The sequence below is a fragment of the Lytechinus pictus genome, chromosome 13, assembly GCF_037042905.1.
Source record: "Lytechinus pictus isolate F3 Inbred chromosome 13, Lp3.0, whole genome shotgun sequence".
Lineage (NCBI taxonomy): Eukaryota > Metazoa > Echinodermata > Echinoidea > Temnopleuroida > Toxopneustidae > Lytechinus > Lytechinus pictus.
This window is the reverse complement of record NC_087257.1, coordinates 7,570,540-7,592,886: the sequence shown is the minus strand read 5'-3', so window position 1 is coordinate 7,592,886 and position 22,347 is coordinate 7,570,540. Positions and strand designations below refer to the sequence as shown.

The window sequence follows — 22,347 nt, the reverse complement described above, 5'->3', positions numbered from 1 at the left end:
GTTAGTGCAGCTCGCCCAAAGTTTCCCGTGGCATGCAGTAGAGAGTACCGTTGGGCTGAGCAGCGCTCTGCTCGCATCGCGCCGCACAGCTCGCGAATCGAGTAAGGGGCGGGGTCAAAAAACGTATAGTTCACTTTTTCCCTAGGGAAAAAATGGACTATGCGTGACGTCAGCAAGGAAAATGAACTATTTCATGGCAAACGTTTTTCGTAGTAAAACTATTCTTTTTCTCCTTGTGTACACTCTCAATACAACAATCTTAAGTAAGGGATATAAAATTATATAATTATGATGGGATCAAATTCATCAACTGAAACAGTAAATTAGCCCTAATTATTCCGCTAGTCAAAAAATAGCTCCTAAGTCATTGATATATCTTCCCAATTCGATCTTTTTCAGTTTGATATTGCTGATTGACAAAAGTGTATGAGGAAGTTCAGTGAGTTACCATTTCTAGAATCAGTGTTAGATTTTTAATCATATTCATACACTTTTGTCAATCAGCAATATCAAACTGAAAAAAAAAATCGAATGGGTTGGGTCTAACCAATATCTTTAGCCTTCCTGTTGTAATTCGGCTCATGGCACCCGTAGTAGAAAGTAAAAAGTTTATATTGTCCAGTGTCTCTGTTCATGTGCCTGATTCTTCCCAATGTGAATGGCATCTCTAATCCTGTATTTATTGTCATCTCTAGCTAGGATCTGGCTCTTACCGCCCTTTTCACACGGTAACAACAAAAAATCGTAATTTGAAATATGATTCCAGTAAAAAAAATAGCCTAAGGCTATATGACGATTTTTAGCACGTATAATTATGAAACCAAACTTAAAATCAAGAACGCTAATCGCAATCACGAATTCAAATTCTACTCCGCATAGGTGAGTTCCATGCATGCAGTTCTTTTCACACGTGAATCTTGAATCATCATTGTATTGATGATTGCAATTCGTCTTTAGAATCATCGGACCTTTCACACGCTCACTCAAAAACTATGATTTGAATTTGAATTCACGAGCGAAAGTGGTGTGTCCTTGGTGGCTTGCCAATCAAAGCACTGCATCGATACGATGAGTGCATGACAATTGTATTATCTACGGAAGTACTTGAAAGGACACCTAAGCTCCGCCATCTCCCCTATAAAAGATGTATTAGAGGTCAAGCCTTTCACACGCACAATTCGGACCGTATAATTTGAGTGAAACTTAACTGGAATTCACCTCTGGAGTAGAATTTGAATTCGTTATTCTAGTTTGGTTTCACACGTTCTAAAAATTCGTCATTAGCCTTATTTTTCACTGGAATCATCATTCAAATTACGATATTTTTTTACTGTGTGAAAGGGCAGCCATTTAAGTTTCACTAAAATTACGGTTAGAATTTTCCGTGTGAAAGGTCCCATGATTCTAAAGCCGAATTGCAATCATCATTACAATGATGATTCAAGATTCACATGTGAAAAGGCCCATATTCAAATTTATCGACTGGTTCCTTTGGACTACATAACTAATAGCTGACTTAAAAAGGGTTGACCTAGCCTCCTTCTTTCTTGATCTTGCATAATTATGAAGACAATTGCAATAGGGTTAGTTCCATTTTTCATTAAATTTGATTTTCTTTTTCAATATACTATTAGACTTTTATAGCTCTATAAGATGATACCAAAGGAAAATTGAAATTCTCATTAAAAAGTGGACAAAAATGGCAAAAAAAAAAATCACTTTGTTTCCAAAAGGGGTTAGATTCAATTTTTGGAAAAGAATATTTAAAAAGATATGAAGCAGGCAGAATTCTCTTCTCACCAATTTTATGTTCACAAGGTAAGCTATCGTGACAAATCCGTTTCTTTCGCCTAAGAATATTGCAATAAAATGGGAGAATAAAAGAAAAAATGATTTTCTTGGAATAGTCTAAAGTGGAGCTGACTCTTCTGAAGAGCTCATTCGCAATAGGGGTTAGATCAATTTTTTCATATTTTTTTTGGTCTCAATGTATAGATTTTTAGTCGCTCTGATGATACCAACAAAAAGTTGAAAATCCCATTAAAATGTGAATAAAAATGGCAAAGAAGAATCACTGTTTTAATTTAAAAGGGGTTGGATCCATTTCAGTTTGTTTGCAAAAAGGGCTAGATCCACAAAGATTTTTTTTTTTCAAAGTGATATTTAAAAGATATGAAGACAGGTAGATTTCTTTTTTTACCCAATTTTACGTTCACAAGGTAGGGTAGTTTATATAAAAAGAATAAAAAAACATGATTTTCTCTGAATGGTCTAGAGTGGATCTAACCCCTGTTGCAAACAAAGTCTCTATATATTTTTTTGTTTTGAATATATATATATATTTTTTATTTTTTTTTCAAACAAGTGCACACCTATTTACCAATAATGCATATAGCATTTCCATTTATTTGAAAGCAGGATAAAAGAGCATTGTAGATTATATATATATATTTTTTTGTTCTGAATAATATATATCGCACTACCGCTACCAATACTACACCATCTACGTTGAGTCAGCGTCAGTCTGAAGAAGCAAGCAAAAAGCTCACAACAAATTTGATTGTGAAAAGAGGAAATATTAATATCAATATTGAAACTGGAAATTGATGATGTCATATTCCACTTTTGTATTCCATTACATGAAATTATGTTTAATATTATTTTTTTTCCTCCAAGAACAAAAAAAAATGGATTAACAACTTACTGAATCGATGCCTTAGATGTTCGTTGCATCCGTTGCTGCAACTTATTTTATTATAAGGGAGTCATTATCATTTACGCTTATACAGTGTACGAAAAATACGAAATGAATATTTATCAAGATGTATATCTGTTTTTACAAATATTGCTAAACTTTAAAATTCATTAACTTCGTTCAGCATTTCGCTAGGTGAATGAGGTCATTGATTAAAAACAGTTTTATGCTGATATTTTGTACTCGAATAAATATGTTCTACATAGGCGGATCCAGGGGGGGCGAGGGGCCCGGCCCCCCCCCCCCCCTATAGGCGGAGCAAAAAAAGAAAAAAAGGGGAAAAGAAAGGAAAAAAGAAAAAAAAATGGAAAAGAGAGGAGAAAAGAAGAAAGGCAAACATCAGAGGAGGAAGATGAGTGAATAAAGTAAGATGAGGGGAAGACTTGGAAAATATTTTTTTTTTAATCTTTCATGTCGGGATATAAAATTTTCGCTCGCGATCGGCGCGCTCGCATTGCCTTTTAGGTGATATACATATCTTGCTCATTATGCAGCTTAAAATATTTTAAATTTTGAAGTCAATATACAAAACATATTTCAGCTGGGAAAGTGAATTTTTTATTATTTTGTTTGATTTACAAATTGATTTTTAAACAGTGCTCTGTAAAAATTTCTGTTTTATGGTATGAATATTAACATTTTCTGCTTGCACTGCGCGCTCGCAAAATTTGATTTGTCAGGTACCTATTATTTTCCTGTATTCCATAAAGTTCTCAGAATATCCCTATTCAGGTCAGATTGTCAAAACGTATCAGCTAGCGCTGCACGCTCGCATTTTGATTAGTGAGTTATGTATATCTCAATATTAATTCTAAAACAAACTACTTAAAATCACCATTTGATGACAATTTATCAAAAATTTGATAGATATTAACTCATGCATCTTATGCATAATTACAAAAGTGCTTTAAATGTCCAGTTTTCAGGCCATAATATTAACAGATTTCGCGCTCTCATGCTTACGAAGAGAAATAGGAAGATAGTCATCATTTTCATGTGATGACATAATGTCCTTATAGAATTTCCCGGTCCTATGTCAAAACTCAAAGTTATAATAATGAAAAATATCAGATCTTTTTTAACTGTGATCCATATCCACTTCACAATTTTCCCACAAACTGCTTGCAATACAGAGCTTAAATTGACCCTTTTTCAGATCGGAATATCATATATTTTTAGCTCGCGCTTTGCGTTCACTTTATTGATTTTCATAATAAGAAAGGTATTTAGAATACCCAAATTCTAGGTCGAAATATGAAACACACATTTATTCAGACACGTAGCTTGTTCTCTATTTAAATCATTATCCAGTTTCAGATCACAATATCAAAAATTGTCTGCTCGCGTTTTGCGCTCGCATTATTAATGTATATATGAACATTTCCAATAACTTATCCTTTTCATGATTTACAAAACATGAATAGAGTGTCCAGAATTTTTCCACTCGCGCTTCGCGCTCGCATCAATAATGTTTAGTTTATATACTTATCCTTTCCACGATTACAAAAAGTGCTTAGAATTTCCATTATTCATTATCGCGCTCGCAATATTTGAATGTTGTAATATGTAACGTCTTCATGGCTAAGTGCAAGCAGTCCATAACAGGTACGTTTTCGATCTGTTCAACACGTATATAAAAATTTTCTGCTCGCGCTCTGCGCTCGCATTATTAATGTAAGGAAGATCCTCACCTACTCATCCTTTTCATGATTTACAAAACTTGAATAGAGTCTCGTTCATTAGGTCTAAATCTTGATTTTATTTGCTCACGCCTCGCGCTCCCATCAATTGTTTAGTTATATACCTATTATATATATATTATATATACCTATATTAAGTTACAAAGTGCTTAGAATTTCCATTCCTTAGGTGAAAATGTCAACAAATTTCAGCTCGCGCTTCGCGTTCGCACTTTTAAAAAATATGTAACGTCTTCATGGCTAACTGCAAGCAAGTCTTACAGTACCTTTTCCATCACTTCATCTCTGCTCGCACTTCACGTTCGTAGTAATTATTCACTTGCATATACACATGTTTTTTTCAGGATAACAAACATTGCCCAGAATGTTCAAAATCTTAGGAAAAAGTACATAACATTTCCAAAAAAATTTAGCACGCGCTTCACGCTCGCATTATATAGATACAGATTATGGTATCATATATTTATGTTTATTCATAAGAATAAAGCTAAGAAATGACTATATATTAGGACTACCCCTTCAAAGAAACCAAAAATCATATTCGAGCGGCCGATCGGGGAAAAAAATTCCGGCCCCCCCCCTATTGGCGAAGGCTGGATCCGCCCCTGTTCTAATAAATAAATAAAATTTTACACTATGGACCAAAATGGCTGTTAGACAAAATGTTGATGGAGGAAATGGCCCCAAATGGAACGTAGACCATGTGGCGACTGGCGAGTGTACGAGTTGGCAATAGACAGTTGGCAATTAAGTAGGCCTATACATCGGGCCTTCACAAGTGTTTTTCTCTTATTTTGTTCTCCCTGCTTTTGTCGTGACTGCCATGACTGTAGAGCCAACTTGTCGTCAGGCGGGTTAACTTCCCCTTTAAGTCAAACCATACCGAAATGTGAAGAGTGTTCGATATAAATAGGGCGTGGTTGCTAGTTTATGTGTGGTAGGCCCCTATGTTTTGTTTTGTTTGCGTGGTTGGATAGGGGATGGGGTAGCGGTAGCGGGAGCGGTATGTATTATCATTATTGCCATTTTTTATGTATTCATTTATTTTGTATTTATTCATTTATTTATTTCTTATTCATTTATCTATTTATTCATAAATGTATCATTCAACTCTGTTTAGTTTTATTCCATTCTATTGTCGTTCCCTGTCGATTACTTTATTTTCTTCTTTTAATGCTTTCCCCCTTTTCTTTGTCCCTTTTAAATTTCTGCTCTGCGTATGGGGGGGGGGGGGGGACATTTTACCCCGAGTTTTTGTTCACTTCTTGATGGTACTGGTGTCGTCCACTTCTTTCACTGCGATCCCAGGCATCAGCAATCAGCTGTTCAATGAATTCGGAGGGCATAAAAAATTAGTCTGGCTTTTAATTCAAAGAAACTTTCCTATCGTTAGCTAGTTTGATAGTTTCTCATCTGAATATGTATTATTCATATAAAAAGTGATTTATTGGATTTAGTAGTTCTACTTAGATTCGATCTTTAATTTTTCGACAATTTTCGACGGGATTAAGGCATAAAGTTTCCGAAAATTATCGATATCAATATTGCACATTGACAATAAGGGTCTTTTAATATGAGACTACATAAAACAGTACCTGGTGACTCCTAGGCTCAAACCAAGATGTAATAATAAAATTGGTATTGAAAATATGTAAATTAAAAGTTCAGTGAAAGCAAAAGTTCATTTTATTATAATTAAATTGATTTTGGTTAATTTTTTATATCATTTTGTATTCTGTTAATTTCGAATCGATTATACAAGCACGTATTAAAAGGCGCTTGTGATTTGTAATTAGACTAGGCGAAATAGCACATGTGGAAAACTACCGGCTCATTTCGATCACGTTTATTGTCAATGCTAGCGTTTTACGTCCGGTCCACACGTCAAAGTTACTCGGCAATTGTTTCTATCTTGCCCGATATTGCTACTCAACAAAGATGGCTTTTACCTTACAGAGAGTTTTAATAAGTGACAGTGTGTCACCAAAATGTACGGAAATCCTGAGGGAAAACGGAATCCAGGTTGACAACAAGACGAAATTGAGCAAAGAGGAGTTATTGGCGGAAATCCCGGTGAGTTTTCTGACGAGTGTTGGTCAGGGAGTGTCCCCGCAGAGACGGCGTGATCAGCTGGGCTGAGCTGCAGCTGTCTCAGTGTACACGTAAACGTATGCTCTCGCTGATCTGAGCTGTGCATGTGTTGATTCCGGACCCTTCCGAGACCAAGGCTATCTAACTCTAAGCATAAAACTGAAAAAGGCATCAGTGCATGCACATCCATGACATCCTGAGTGCATGCATGCAATTGCAAATGAGTCAGACCTTTATTTCTTTTCCATCGAGAAGTTAATTGTTTCTTGGTCGATGGTCCTTGGCTTGAGCATGTTGAGCATAAATGAAAAGCGCCAACCAACAACAGTCACGTTCATGTTGCCATTTTCACTAAAATTTCAGTTCATCATGGTAACACTAACAGGAATGTGAATGGCTGGCGCATTAGTAATAGTATGCTCAAGCTGCATAGAAACATGAACATGACGAAGAATGATCAATGAGGCTTGAGCGACATCAGCTCCTTGGAATGATTTAGGCCAAGTAAAAAAAGAAAGTAGTTGATCGTCCTCGCGCGCATCTATTTTGGCCGCCGCATGAAATTTTTTACTATTTACTATTTTCAAAAATTGGCTAAAAAAAAAAATTGTGATGTTTCTCGTCCGTGCCTGCTTCCCTTTTTGATTGCAGCATCAATTTTCTTGATATTATTAACTATTTTTATGGCTGCTGAATAGCGAAAAAATTCACAAGATTGGCGAGCGATTTGCTCTCATGTGCTCTGGGATCTCTCTCGCAACTTCAAAAACAATTGCAAAGTCCGATATCGCCGTAACTGCAAGAAAGAAAAAAATTCTGATTTGTTTTTTTATTGGAATTTTGAAGATACCATCAAAAATTAGCGAGAAAATAAAGTTTGCAAACTCGGAAAAGATCACGGATTTCTTCATTTTTAGTGCATTTTCGGGGCCCCGCTTCCTGAATCTGAACTAATCCGTCGGGTGCTTTGGAAATATGGCGCAGATAAATCAATTTTAATGACGTAATTTGTATTTCAGCGGGGGTTTTTGGTGAGTGATAGCGCCTGAACTTCGATGTGTGTTACGGTGATTGACTGTGCTTGTGACTGTGTTGGGTGAATGCATGTGTGCTGCATGGGATGATGTGATTGACTGCTGGCGCGACATGTTAATTTGTGAAATAAATTGAATTTTCTGGCGAGTTTTCTAACGTCAGCAGGCAATGCATTGAATATTCAAAAAATAATTTCAAGTGGGTTATTCACATAGAGATGTATACTAATAATTAGTGGAGATCCTCCCATTGGCAATGCGACCAAGATCTATGATGTCACAGATGAACAACTCTCCCCTTTTGGACACTGAATATATACCCCAAAACATCTCTTTTTGCTCATTCTAATCATATGACAAACGATTCATCAATGATATAATGTTGTGAAACTTATGTACTTGTCCTCTCATAAAGAGAACACCTCACCTTGTGATAGACTATAATAGTGAGAATATAAGTGAAATAAGTACTAAAGTAATGAGGGAGTTGTACGTGTGTGACATCACAGATCTTGGTCGCATTGCCAATGGGAGGATCTACATGGCATTAGTGATCTCAATATTCAAATGCTCATAACTTTCTTATTATTCATTCAATCTTCCTCAAACTTTCAACAATATGTTTCTTTGATGTTTTCTCTTTGATATGGATTCAGCTGGTTTCAAGGGTTTCATTCTCCTTTAATATAAAGCTAAATATATACTCTATCATGTCTGAAAAAATGAGTGCAATAGCAAGTAAATTTGTGACAACGCGACTGAATGAAAATGGCAAGCCGTGGTGGGGGGAGAGGTACAATCAAAATCCATGGGAGAGTCATGTTTTATATTCTAAACATGAATAACTTTGGTATACAGAGGGTTAGGGATTTAATTTTGGCCTCATTTTAAAGCTTGAAGTGAGTAGTATTATAATCCAACACTCTTTGCAAGAATTTTGATTAGTGATAATTATTTTCTTTTTAAGAAAAATTCCTCACATGATCCCAAAATACCAAAATTCTTGCATACATGTAATAACAATTTAAGATGTGATTTTTCAGCTGAATGAAGACGTATTATTATTAAATTCAAATAGGTGTCATTTGGAAGCTGCATTGGGTATATATCAAGGGTGTGAGAGTTCAGATTTTTATCTGATTTCAGATTTTTTTGTTTTGATTTTCAGCTTAATTTCAGCTTATTTTTGGCCTTCCTCTGTACAAAAAGTATGGGAGCTCTTTCTATTTCAAACTTTTTCAACACTCTTCAGCTTTTTTCAGATCTTTTTATTTGTGACCACTCACACCCCTGGTATATATGCATATCTATTTGAGTCATTTTGCTCAATAAAATGAATAAAACAAGGGGTGGTGGAAGTGGTACTCATTATATGCAACTCTATTGTTGGGTAACTTTGGTTTCTAAGGGGCAGGACGTTGATTTTGGTCTCATTTTACAGCTAAATATAACGGGAATAATAATCCACCTCTATACACATATTAATTGATTATGATTTATTAGAAATTTAAGGTATAAATGTTTGAAAATGTTGGTTTTCAATTTGAAATTAACATCAGAAAGTCCTTGAGGAAATTATTGAATTCCCTATAAAATATGCTCATTCCTACCAACAGTAAATCTTGTTATGGGCGACTTTTCACTGTATGCCTATAACAATGTGTAACTTAGAATGTATATCCTTTATTTTTAATTTCCTTTAGAATTATGACGGCCTCATTGTTCGATCAGCGACCAAGGTTACGGCTGATGTTATCCAAGCTGGCACCAACTTAAAGATCATTGGGAGGGCTGGTACAGGTGTTGATAACATTGATATCAAGGCTGCAACACGTCATGGTGTTGTCGTTATGAAGTAAGATGAGTCAGTGATATCAATTTCCTATAATTTTTTTTTTTCAATGTTACGTTAGTTGGTCAACCCAAAGAAAAAAAGGTTTCTAAATCCTGTATCCAGCAATGCAGATACTGCAATGTTGATACCATTTCCATTTTTCAACGCGTACAAAGTCTGTCATTCCAAAATAAAAGTAATTTAACAGCTTATCAAATGTGATGTAATGACATTATGTAATCATTGCCCTTAAAATCGCACGCTCAGGTCTTGTGACAATAGGTTAAAAGATGATTGTCACCTTTCAAGAATGAAAACTGATCGAATTTGTCAGATGATAAACCCTCTCCTGAAATTACCCACATTTCGGAAAGTCTTTTCTTTCATCATTTAGTGGATTAATCCAAATTTCTGTACAAGATTTCTATTTTTTCTGTAGCCAGCAATGGGGTCTGAAACAGAAAATAATGTCCTAAAACTTTCTAAAACTACTTCAAATGCAGTATTGTATATTGATTCAGAATAAAAGCCATTTAACTTTCCTCCCTTTCACACGGTAAAAGTATTGTGATTTAAGTGATGATTCCAGTGAAAAATATGGATAATGATGAATTTTCAGCACTTGTGAAACCAACCAGAAAATTATTAGAATCATGAACGCTAATCGCAATCACGAATTCAAATTCTACTCTGGAGGTGAATTCCAGTTAAGTTTCACTCAAATTACGGTACAAATTTTATGAAAGGCTTGACCTCCTAATCATCTTTTTGGGGGCAGATGCTTACGTGACCTTTTTCGCACTTCCGTACAATTGCCATGCACTCATTGTAGTTTGTATTTGCGATGCAGTGCCTTGATTGACAAGTCACCAAGGACACATACCGCCTTCGCTCAGGAATTCAAATTCAAATCAGTTTTCAAGTGAGTGTGTGAGGATTCTAAAGATGAATTGCAATCGTCATTATAATGATGATTCAAGATTCACATGTGAAAAGGTCCTTGGTCAAAGCTAATCATTTTCATTCAATAACATTTGTTTCTCGACCGTTCTTTTCTATGTTTAGTACACCCGGTGGGAACACCCTCAGTGCTGCTGAACACACTTGTGCCATGGTATGCTGCTTAGCAAGGTGAGATGAACTTAGCATTTAACCGGTGTGTTGGCTCAGTTGGTAGAGCGTCCGTCTCACAACCGGGAGGTCGGGGGTTCAAACCCCGGCCGAGTCAGACCAAAAGACATTAAAAGATGGGAGTTGCTGCTACCCTGTTTGGCGTTCAACAATTAAAGGGATAGAGCCTCGTTGATCTGGCGCTGCCCAGCGGCTGCCGGGCCCACGATCAATTGGGCAAAGCAAATTATTAAAGTATTTGATTTCATGTCTATTTCGAACAATAAAATATGGATTTTCATCATTTATATAGGGCATTGCAAGAAACTTGCGATCAATTGCAAATTTTTTTTGGTCCCTCAATCAATATGTCTCGCAACTATTGTAAATGTGCACGCAAATGTTTAAATCTGCTTGAACTTGAAAGTTGAAACTTGAAGTTCAAATGGAAAAACTGATCCATGAATTTGAATGGGAATTGAAATGCTATTGATTGCAAGATCTTCTTGCAACGCCCCTTTAGACATCAGCTTTCTTTAAAAGGATCATAATTTTGTTGTTTGGTTGTTAAATAACTCTTTCTGAGGAAAATAAGGTTGCTGAGCACTGAAAGTCATACAAACTAGATCCAACTCTAAAATCAAGCTTTTTCTGAGCTGACCTCAAAATTTCAAAATGTTTAAATACAAGATTTTAAAACCCAGCGATGATTTGCTAATTCAGGAAGAGATCACTAATGAGCATGATCGGTTAAGGGTTAGCATTGAGGTGAAATTTTTTTTTTTTGATATTTCTATCAAAATTGCTTTTAAGATAATCTTTGATATCTCAGGTTTCAAAGAACTCAGTTTCATGAAGATTGATAAATCAGAAATTCCTGGAATAGTCCATTTTATTCGTGGGGGTGCTATTACCTCTCATCACGGACGGACATTTTTACTCAAATTAAATTCTCTCTAGTTTTATTGTTTTTAAAGTTATTCCAATTTGGTTTAGTTGTTCTTGCACTCTGAACATTAATCTATTATCAAACATAAATTAGTAGGAATAAAATATTGGGAAGTAATTTTTTTTGGTAGGTGTGAACATTTCCATTTTGAAATTTCCGTCCGTGATGAAAAAAAATGTAAAAAGTTTTTTTATTTTTTATCAGAATAGAAATAAAAAATAAAAAGGTGTAGAGGTATCTCACTAAACACTGTACATCATTTTATTTGAACATAGCTGAAATCCATACATTTTATCCATATCATAAACTCAATCAAAAATGATCACGGACGGACATTAATTTCATCACGGACGGACAATGTAAATTCACTCAAATTCAATTCACTCTAGTTTATTGTTTTCAAAGTTACTCCAATTTGGTTTGGATTTTCTTATACTCTGAACATTTATCTATCATCAAACATAAATTAGTAGAAAAAATATGGGAAGTAAATTTTTCTGTTAGATGTTAACATTCCATTTTGAAATTTCCGTCCGTGATGAAATTAATGTCCATCCGTGATCATTTTTATTGAGTTTATGATAATATGTATGGATTCAGCTTTTTATTCTTTATCAGAATAGAAGCAAAAATATAAGTGTGTAGAAGCATCTCACTAGACACTGTAAATGTACATCATTTCATTTGAATATAGCTAAAATCTATACATTTTATCCATATCATAAATCAAAATAATCGCAGACGGACATTAATTTCATCACGGACAGACAATGAGCAAATACTGAGCAGATTATGAATTTAATTTTAGTTCCAATTTGCAGTGAAAAATGGTACTGAGAATTATTCAAAACTCAAATGGATGGAAACCTACAACTCTTCACAATTTTTTGTGAAATCTTTCTTTGGCTGTTATTGGGGCTTAATTGTTGTCAGGAATTTTTTTTAAACATAATTGGAATGCAGATAGAGTTGGAAGCTACATGTATGCCAAAAAGCAGGAAATGAAATAGAGCAAGAATAAGTCAAAAGCTGTATATTTCATCAATTGAAGCTTGCAGAAAGTGATGGAAAGGAAGAAAGTAGAATGCATATTCTGATAAGCAGAAAAAAAAAAATCCATGTACAAACCCATGGATTCACAATGCTTCTACTAAACAGAACGTCCTTGAGGCTTGTGAAAAGTACAAGAATTCTTTTTTTTTAAGTCCATTTTGGAGCTAATTTCGAGCAAATTGCTGATCTGGTAATCTGAAAATGCATACAATTCATATAAAGCTTGCACTGCAGTGTTTACAAGTTTAATTGGTATTTGATTTCAATTTTGGATTCGGTCAGGGCCTAAATACATGAGGGCTGTTGATGTGAAGGGGGTGTCTCCACTTTAATATGGACAAAAGATGAATTTGAAGAGAGCCTGGACAAGTGTTGTGGTCATACTTGATCCACCAAACAAGCATAATGATCAGCAACCTGTGAATCTTTTGGATTTACTTAATGGACATAAAAAAGATATGTGCTCTTTTAAAATTTATGCCTAAAAATGTATGAACATGTACATGTATCATGATGATATATCATATTAAGTATCAACATGATCATTGATCCACTGGATGTTGATTTGGTACCAACTATAGTATTCTCTAATACAGTGTTTACACTTAATCGGCATTTGAATGGGCTCGCGGTTCAGAACCGCGAGCCGATGCAGCATCGGCTTTTTCATAGCGTGTAAACGCGAGTAACTTGCATCGGCTCGCGGTTCAGAACCGGCAATTGCACCACCAAAGTAGTAGGTTCTGAACCGCGAGCAGATGCAGTATCGGCTTTTTTACTACGTGTAAACAGAAAGCCGATTCTGCATCAGCAATTTGTGCGCATTTCATTTACTTTACCATTGTGACGTAATTGTTAGCGCACTGATCCAGCGTTGTCTTTATTATGACGTATATTGTTGGTGTGCGTATCATTTCAGGTTTTTGTATCTGAACCGCGAGCTGTAACAACGTGTAAACGCAAACCAAAAGCCGATTCTGCATCGGCTTTTGGTTCTGAACCAAATGCCGATTAAGTGTAAACACGGTATAAATTGAAAAGAAGACAATGTGCATTAGGATGTTTGATTTGAAAAGAACTGTGTTTAAAAGCAATCATATGGCTAGATTATTTTGTGTGTCTAGCATAGAAATCATGTTGCTACAACTTAAATCAAGTTGTAGCAACTTGACTGAAGTTGTAGCAACTTGATTGTGCAACTAATGTTGTTTAATTATATTTAAAAATGTACAAATCATCAATATAATAGCATTTGTTCCCCCAAACAAGTAATAAGAACTTCTTACAAGGTACTTCCAATGTATTTTAATTGTGTCCGTCCGTGATGTCCGTCCGAGATGTCCGTCCGAGATGGAAAATATTTGCAATTCTCTCAGAAGTTTGATATTGGTTAAGAATTCAATATGCTGAACATAGAAGCTAACATACCTGAGTGTAAGTTGCATTAACAATTATTGGTCAAAGTTAAGCTATTTAGATAGAAACAATAAAAATGTTCAAAAATTCTGAAAACCACATTTCTATCATGTCCGTCCGTGATATGGCACATTTAGTGGCTACCTATGTTTGTAGGTAACCATGGCAACAAAATTTTTTCATCATTCAGCATACTTTGTCCTACCCTTCACTATAAAACACAAAGGAACCATGTTCATCTTATTCCTAATTTGTTACAAGCCTTCAAAGTTTTCAAAATCTATCAAATGTCCGTCCGTGATGAACCGATCACGCTCTAATATGGTAATCGGGTAACATTAAAGACAGCCGTTTCCCAGCAAAAGACATTTTTTTTCTCGGCTTTCAAGGGCATTTTGGGCAACAGTGGAAATCTTAAAACATCATAATTGTTTGTCAAACTCTTTCTTCCCTGAGCAAATAAGCACCTCAATTGTATAAAATCCCACAGGGAAGCTCCAATTTATTAGACCCAAGTCAGGGATTTCAGAACATTCAACATGCTAGATGGAAGGAAAGGAGGGGGGGGGGGGGCAATACTATTTCTGTGTCTCTGTTATGTCATATCTGTGGCCTCACTTTTGGGTGATTTTACATGCGTTACAACTCTATGCATTTCTGATTTCTCACGTAACAGTTGCTTCCTGTGACATGTGTATGCTGTTTAGTAGGCCTACAGACGTAGCAAAATACATCATTGTTAAACTGATTTTTTAATGATAATGTTTTAAGTATGAATAAATGAAATATAGGGTGTCAACCTAGATCACTATTAACTGTTTCCAAAAAGTGTACAGACTTTTGTCTTTAACAAGTTAAACAAAGATAATAATCCATTCGAACTGATAAGCAGGTTTAATTAGAGGGGTTAAAAGTTCAATTACGAGCTCAGCTTGGATTGTAAAATTGAAGGGGTTGTCACATAGTTCTCCAACTCTAATAGTTAACACACACACAATCATATAGTGAAGTCCATGTCTTTTCCTCATATGAATGTTGTTTGATGATTTTAATTGTGAATAATTCCAATGTTTTTGTTTATTTTATATGTAGCGCCTTGAGAAATGATTCATTAGAAAGTGTGCATTAGAAATACTTACTATTATTATATTACATCTGGTTTTATTCCATTGCTCTTTGAATGTCATTGTGTAAATCAATATATGTTAATCCTCAAAGTCATTACCCAATATCAAGATCATGCAGAAAACAAACATGGTTTCAGTTTGTTTGCTTAATATAATTGCTGTCGGGTAAATAGTCCTTATCTTGGTATTGCTGGTGAATGAACGCTACATGTATTAGAAGGTCAGGAAAGGGACAGAATTATTTGCACATATCTCTTTGTTTGGAAATCAGATTCTTTGAATGAAAAACCCTTGCTACTGAGGTAACAATTTGTTGCAGTCGGTGGGTTCCTGGGTGGGTGAAAGACAGCTACACTGTAACTTACAATAAGTGTGGTGTAGTTTAAAGGGATGGTCCAGGCTGGAGATATTTATATCTTAATAAATATCTAATAAAATTCACAGATCAAAATGCTGAAAATTTGATCAAAATCGGATAAGAAATAACAAAGTTACTGTATTGAATTTTAAAGATTTGCATTATTCTGGTGAAACAGTTCTAGGCATGTCTTCATGAATATTCATTAGGTGGGCTGATGATGTCATATCCCCACTTGTTCTTTTGTATTTTATTACATGAAATTAGGTTTATTCCAAAAAAATATATACCAAGAACTAAAACAATTGGATTGACAACTGATTAAGTGCATTTGTTATTTATTGCCACAACTTATTTCATCATAATGGAGACACATCATTTACACATGTATGAAATAATGAAACATTGTATGATTTCATGTAATAACACAAGTAAAGGGAAAGTGGGGATGTGACATCATCAGCCAACCTAATGAATATTCATGACAATGTGCATATAATTGTTTTCACAAAATCTTGATAAACTTTAAAATTCAATAACTTTGTTATTTGTTATCCGATTTTGATGATATTTTCAGCATTTTGCTCTGTGAAATTTACTCTTTTTATTTAGATATAAATATTTACAGCCCGGACCATCCCTTTAAGAATAAAATAGAATATACAGTTGAGTCTGCCCACAAACATCTTGGGACCACAGATGTCTGTTTGACTTAGGCAAAATATGAGTGAGAAGATGCAAAGAAGACATGTTTGCATTTTCTGGTCTGAAATGATGCTTTGAGTCCCTGACTCTGCTGTGCTGAGCCTTCAGTCATGTTAGTGGTCTGAATTCGCAGCCTATACTTACTGACATAGTGAAGGCTCTCTTTGCTCAGGAAAATAAAACATCCAGTTTTGTGTGAAGACCCACTGGTTGATCAAATTTTCATCAGGGTCTGTGCCTAAAGACTATGTACATGTAGAGTCTACTGTTATTTTACTATTTGCACTATAATTCATTTGATAATGTCTTAGTATCAGATTTTGCCCGTGTTCAGTTGCGGTTAATCACCATTCAATAACATGTTTCTCTTTGAGAGTATGACAAAATATATTTTTTTCATTGGTAAACAGGAGTTTACCTCAAGCCCATGCGACGCTCAAAGCCGGCAAGTGGGACAGGAAGGCGTTCATGGGATCAGAGCTGTATGGCAAGACCCTCGGCATTGTGGGATTGGGGAGGATCGGACGAGAAGTAGCTCAGCGTATGCAGTCCTTCGGGATGACGGTAATATAATTTGTTAAAGCATTTTGCATGCTGATTTTAAAACAAAAGGGGAAAGTAGTTATAAAATAAACAAAAAATTGGGGGGTAGTGATGAGGTTTGTCTTTGTACCAGGCTTTCCACAGAATGTTGGCTGCTTAAGTTTCTCCTTTAGCTTTTCTAATTTTAGAATTCATATGTTTTTTCCAAGGGGAGGGGGGGGGGGTTTTAAAAGGGCTTTTGGCTGTTTGGATAATGATGATAATAACAACGATGATATGATACTGATGATGATTATTAATTCATTTATCTATTTACCTATTGATTTGTCATTTAATTGAGTTTATTTTATAATTTATTGATTGATTGAACAAAACATTTAGTAAGTAAATGAGTTATTTGGTTATTAATGCTTTTTATTTTTGTTTTTTTATGGGGGTGGTATTTTCTTGGAACTTACCTTTCCATATTTACTTGCTGGGATATTACCTGTTACTATGACAATTAAGAAAACTTGTTATTTATTCAGGTAACTTTTATGACTCCCTGATTTCTTTTTCCTTTCTAGACAATTGGTTTTGACCCCATTGTTCCAGCTGAGGAGGCTGCCCAGTATAAGATTGAATGGATGTCATTAGAAGACATGTGGCCCAGGTGTGATTACATAACAGTGCACACACCTCTCATACCACAGACCAAAGGTTAGTATCATAAAGGGGTTTGAGTAAACTTGGTCTAATAGCAGATGGTCTTAATTCTCGGATGATTAAATACCATCCAGGCTAAAACCCACATGGTCTACGATTGAACTGTACTGGCAGCACAGAAACGTTGTTAGCTCAAACAATCCGTTAACAGAGGCCCTGTTACAACTGGTTACGTCGCAGCGATGCCTCATGTCGCAACAATGCGTTATTTGACTTCACACTCCGAGAGATGTGTCAGGGCCTACTGTTAGTGCTAACAACATTTCTTACTTGCCGGCTCAGGGGGCCGTTTCATAAAGCTGTTCGTAAGTTAAGAGCGACTTTAAGAACGACTGGCGATCCTCTCTTTCTTGCTAAATAATCACTAACATTATGATGGTGAACATTATTTACCACAAGAAAGGATCACCAGTCGTTCTTTTAGTCACTCTTAACTTACGAACAGCTTTATGAAACGGGCCCCAGGTCTAATGACCATTGAACCAACCATCATGTGGTCTAAAAGTCACTTGATCAAAATGTCACTAGGTCTAATGCCAACATGATCTAATTTCCACTTTGTTTTCATAATTATTTCACACTTAGTCAAATTAATATTTTGTTCATAAACAATTCAATCATGTGGACTCGGTGGAGTTAGCGCAAGTTGATATCAAACAAATTGCGTGTAGCCTTAGTGGAAATTAGACGAAATTGTGATTGAGCTACATGTAAATCACAATTAGATTGTTTGGTTAGTGAAGGAACTGATTGTAAAAGAAGTAGGGTGGATTAGACCAAGTGGGATGACACAAAAGTAGGAAATTAGACGGAGGAGGCGTAGACCAAGTGGTAATTTACAAAAATAGTTGTTCAGGGCCCCGTCTTACAAAGAGTTACGATTGATCCAATCAAACTTAATTATATGGAAATCCATCAATGTCCTAATTTTTTTCTACTGGAAATTTGCCAAATGTCCTTTGTTAAGAAAGAGAAGCATGCTGAATTATCGAGAAAACATTGAATAAATCATGTAGTAAACATTTGAACAAATATGCATTATAGATGTTGACGTTGCTGGCTTTCCATAATTGTGGTTGATCGGATCAATCGCATTTCATTGTAAGATGGAGTTCAGGTTTGTAATTATTGAAGATGAAGGGGGGGGGGGGGTAAGACAGCGCACTGTAGCAATGCATGCAGGGCCAACAGGCAGAGTTTGGTCACTTTGGCCGAAACTCAATACAATAAATGATAAACGGCCTTGGTTGATATCTCTTGTTCAACTCAAAATTTATTATAGCCAAGAAATCAATTGGGTTTAGGTTGATAGACAAGTGTGACAAAACTTGGATTTTGATTATCCTGACATGGTCCATACCATTTTGTATTTCATTTAAATATGGATTCGTGCAAAAACCAGGGCTGTTTTTCCTTCCAACATTGTCGAGTTGCCAACTCATTAAAGCTTTTCTTTTCTCAACAAGGCAAATTGCTCTTTTTTGTTGACCCCTCATTCAACATAAATTATTTTCTTTGTTGTTTTCTTATGTTATTTTTTCTATAACTATGTATTTATATGTTCACTATTTTTGTTACTTGTATGTATTGACATTATTTGTGTTTTTATGAAGAATGAAATGAAATAATATCAATCAAATCATACTAATAAAAATGTTAGCAAAATGTACTTATCAATATTACTATTTGAGGTCAAATCATTTGGACTTTATTCTACTAGATTTCACATTCTTGAAAAAAAAAAAATCAATGTTCCGAACTTTAGCATTGTTATGTATAATCAAGCAACTTCTGAAAACTTATTGATTACCACAGGCCTCCTTGGTGATGCATCGTTCAAGCTTTGTAAGAAGGGTGTGAAGGTCGTCAACGTTGCTCGTGGTGGTATCATCGACGAGGAAGGCCTATTAAGAGCGCTTGATGCAGGCCAGTGTGGTGGCGCTGCACTTGATGTCTTTGTCGAGGTAAGTGTGTCAAGGAAAGAGAAGCACATGGGGGAGGGGTCCTCTAGAAAATGTCCCCAAAAGCATCTCACTTTCTCAATGTATGTGATACTCAATACTTAAAGAATTCCATCCTTCCTTTTTCATTTGTCTATGCTCTATAGAAATGTGGATCTACCAAATAAACCAAAAAAGCTCTGACTGTTTTAATCAGATAATATTTTACCTTTTCTGGGGTTATGTCACAATTTGTTCTTCTTCATTAGAACCAAATTCCCCTTTAGATTTTGAACACTAATGAATTAAAAACTGGATCAGCTCTTGCAATAATTATCCTCTGTGATCATGAAGAGGATGTGCCCCAACTAGTGTCGCAACTTAAAGGTAAATTGTGTCATTGGTTTATTTCAAAACTTTCTTTTAAATTTCACTCTTTGCTTTCCACGATATTCATAAACAAGTTCTGAGTCCATACAATGTATTGCATTGGCCAGAAAGAACTGTTTTTATTCTCAAAAAAATATATAAAGATGAGAAGATTTGCCGAGTGAGCTTTTTTTTATTTATTTTTAAAACTAACATAAAAAATGAAGAGCGCCACCTTGAGACCAAATGACATCAATACCTGCTCATGAATATTCATATCTCTAGCTCTCGCCTCTGCGCGAGTCTCAATCAAGTGCTGATGGTACGGACGCATGGGCGGGTACGGAGTCTGTACACCGTGAATGCACGGGTTTCTTTCCCGGTTTCTATTGCATTTCGTAGAAAGCGTGTACATTGAAAACAAAGTCTGACGGCTTTTTCATTTGCTTCGTTGATCTGTATTGTTTCTCTATTTCTCCAGGGTACGGAGGGAGGGAGGGAGGGAGGGAGAAAGGTGCTTGTGAAAGCCAAGGGAGAGAAAGGGCTATATTCTTATTTATTATATTTTTTCTAGTTCTTTATATGTATTTTTGTTTTGTTTCCGATTCACTGAATTGTTATCATTTTCTTCAGGTTCTGTATTTTGATGTGTTCATTATTATCACGTGTAGTAATATACGTTGTAATTTCTTAATTGTTTAAATAATAGGCCTATGCTACATTTTTTTTAAAGGAAAAAATAGAAATCATTTTGTATTGAACTAGCTTGGCCGCCAATTTCGTTATTTGCTTTGTGTGTCCTATAGCTCTCCACCACTGAATTCGTCAATATACTGCCTCAACGTATTTATCAATTAAATTGGACAAATACCGCGTGGCCTAGTGTTTTTTTTACAATATCCAGGGGCGGATCCAGCTTTCACTATAATAAAGAGGGAGGGGGTTGAAAAATATTTTCCCCGATCGATCCGCAGCTCAAAGCTATTTTTTTGTATCTATATAGTCGTAACAGTTACTCATAAGCCCTATAAAACATGCGAGCGCGAGGTAAAATTTTCGGAAATCGTGTATTGTGTCCTGAAAATTGACGGATCCATGCAGCACGGGCCGGCTGTGCCCCCCCCCCCCCTTCAGAGGCACAATCAATATTTCTTATGTAAAAATATATCGATATAATCATTTTTTTTGCTTGTCAAATTTTCCTCGGGAAAATGTGCCCCCCCCCCTTTGAAAAATCCTAGATCTGCCTCTGAAGATTAATCATAATAAAACAAAATAATCATAACGGTACGTAGGGCCTATGGTGCACCGGGTAGCGACTTCAGTTCCGTAAACTGTTCTCCCAGCGGGCCATGCTAATACCCCGGCTTTAGCTGGGCTAACTGCGCTCAAGCATTTGAATTAGTAAATGGTAGTTCCCTTGTTTGTTTTACTAAGGACTGTTTTTGTTTATATCGATTAGCTGATATTTCTTTAATTTGATATGAATAATACCTTTTTATTGTAATCGCTATTTTACTATGTTTTATTATACAAGGACCAAGATGAAAAAAACAGTAATTACAACTCTGATCTTGTGAACCTTTTTAAATATGACTGAATGAATAAATAAATTAATTGGTATTGATAAATAGATATTCCATCGAACCTGAGGCAATGCGAACACGAAGCGCGGGCTAAATTGTTTTATGCAGTGACATGCCCCCCCCCCCAAGTCTGAATTACCCTTACCTTATTTTATTCATTCTTCCTCCTTATATTTTTTCTTCTCCCCCCACCCTCTGCTTTCCATTATATTACTTGTTTCCCTTTCTTTCCCCCTATTATGCACCGCCAATAGGGTGGGGGCGCCCCGTTGGCCTCCTGGATCCGCCTATGATACCGGTACATCAGGCCTGTATATTATAAGCAATTGATGTTTATGTAACATCGATTAACCCCCCCCCCCGAAAGTTTCTCTTTGTATTTTTCTTTTCAACTTGTTATGGTAGTATATACTAAACAAGTATCACGTTTGACTTTGTCCAACTTTGTGACCAAAACTTTAGTACGGTTTTCTCAGTGAAATTGATGATGACGTCTCCTGGGTGCCTCCCCCTTCACCCCACTCCTCCTTGGTCCTCTGGGCTTGGCGAATAAAATTGCATACATATCATGGAGAGATATATCGAGGACATACAGCTAGGCGGAATTATTTGGGGAAGGGGTCTTCCATTTCTTTGTTATTCCGAAGTTCCGATGATGGTTCAGCGAATGTGCTCTATGCAAAATCACGTTTTGGCACGACTTCTAAGCGCTGGGCATGTCAACGGACAATAACAAAATAAATGCAAACATGTCATGGATCGAAATGGTAAAAAATATATATTTTAAAGAAAACCATCGTTATCAAAATTTGATGCAGTCAAACCAACATGTTTTGTTAATACCAGTTTCAACTTACATTAAAAATTATAACCCGAGGCCATATTAGCACCGGGGGTGGGGGAGGGGGGGGGGCAGAGAGCACTTGCACCCCCCCCCCAAAAAAAAAAAAAAAAAAAAAAATCTCAGTAGGAAAAAAATCTTTTTTTTCAAAATGGAAAGTGCCCTTCTTTCAAAATGATGTGTGTCCCTTTTCAAAATAAAATACCTTTTCTTGAAGTCAAACAATACATT

At 35.8% G+C, this 22,347-nt stretch overlaps 1 protein-coding gene across 1 annotated transcript; it reads left to right on the top strand.

Moving 5' to 3' along the window:
* The first annotated feature begins 6,288 nt into the window (after nt 1-6,288).
* LOC129273941 (D-3-phosphoglycerate dehydrogenase-like) lies at nt 6,289-20,091 on the top strand. Its single transcript, XM_064108917.1, has 7 exons — nt 6,289-6,528; nt 9,284-9,435; nt 10,480-10,545; nt 16,543-16,696; nt 17,242-17,374; nt 19,196-19,344; nt 19,975-20,091. The coding sequence occupies exons 1-7, from the start codon at nt 6,394-6,396 to the stop codon at nt 20,089-20,091; spliced, it is 906 nt and encodes a 301-aa protein (XP_063964987.1). The 5' UTR covers nt 6,289-6,393.
* Nucleotides 20,092-22,347: the final 2,256 nt, after the last annotated feature.

What these genes read in the sequence shown, in the direction of transcription:
- LOC129273941 (XM_064108917.1), top strand. Translation starts at nt 6,394, where the DNA reads ATGGCTTTTACCTTACAGAGAGTTTTAATAAGTGACAGTGTGTCACCA. An exon ending in AGTTATTGGCGGAAATCCCG is followed by an intron (nt 6,529 to 9,283) that starts GTGAGTTTTCTG and finishes AATTTCCTTTAG; the next exon opens with AATTATGACGGCCTCATTGT. An exon ending in TGCAGTCCTTCGGGATGACG is followed by an intron (nt 16,697 to 17,241) that starts GTAATATAATTT and finishes TTTCCTTTCTAG; the next exon opens with ACAATTGGTTTTGACCCCAT.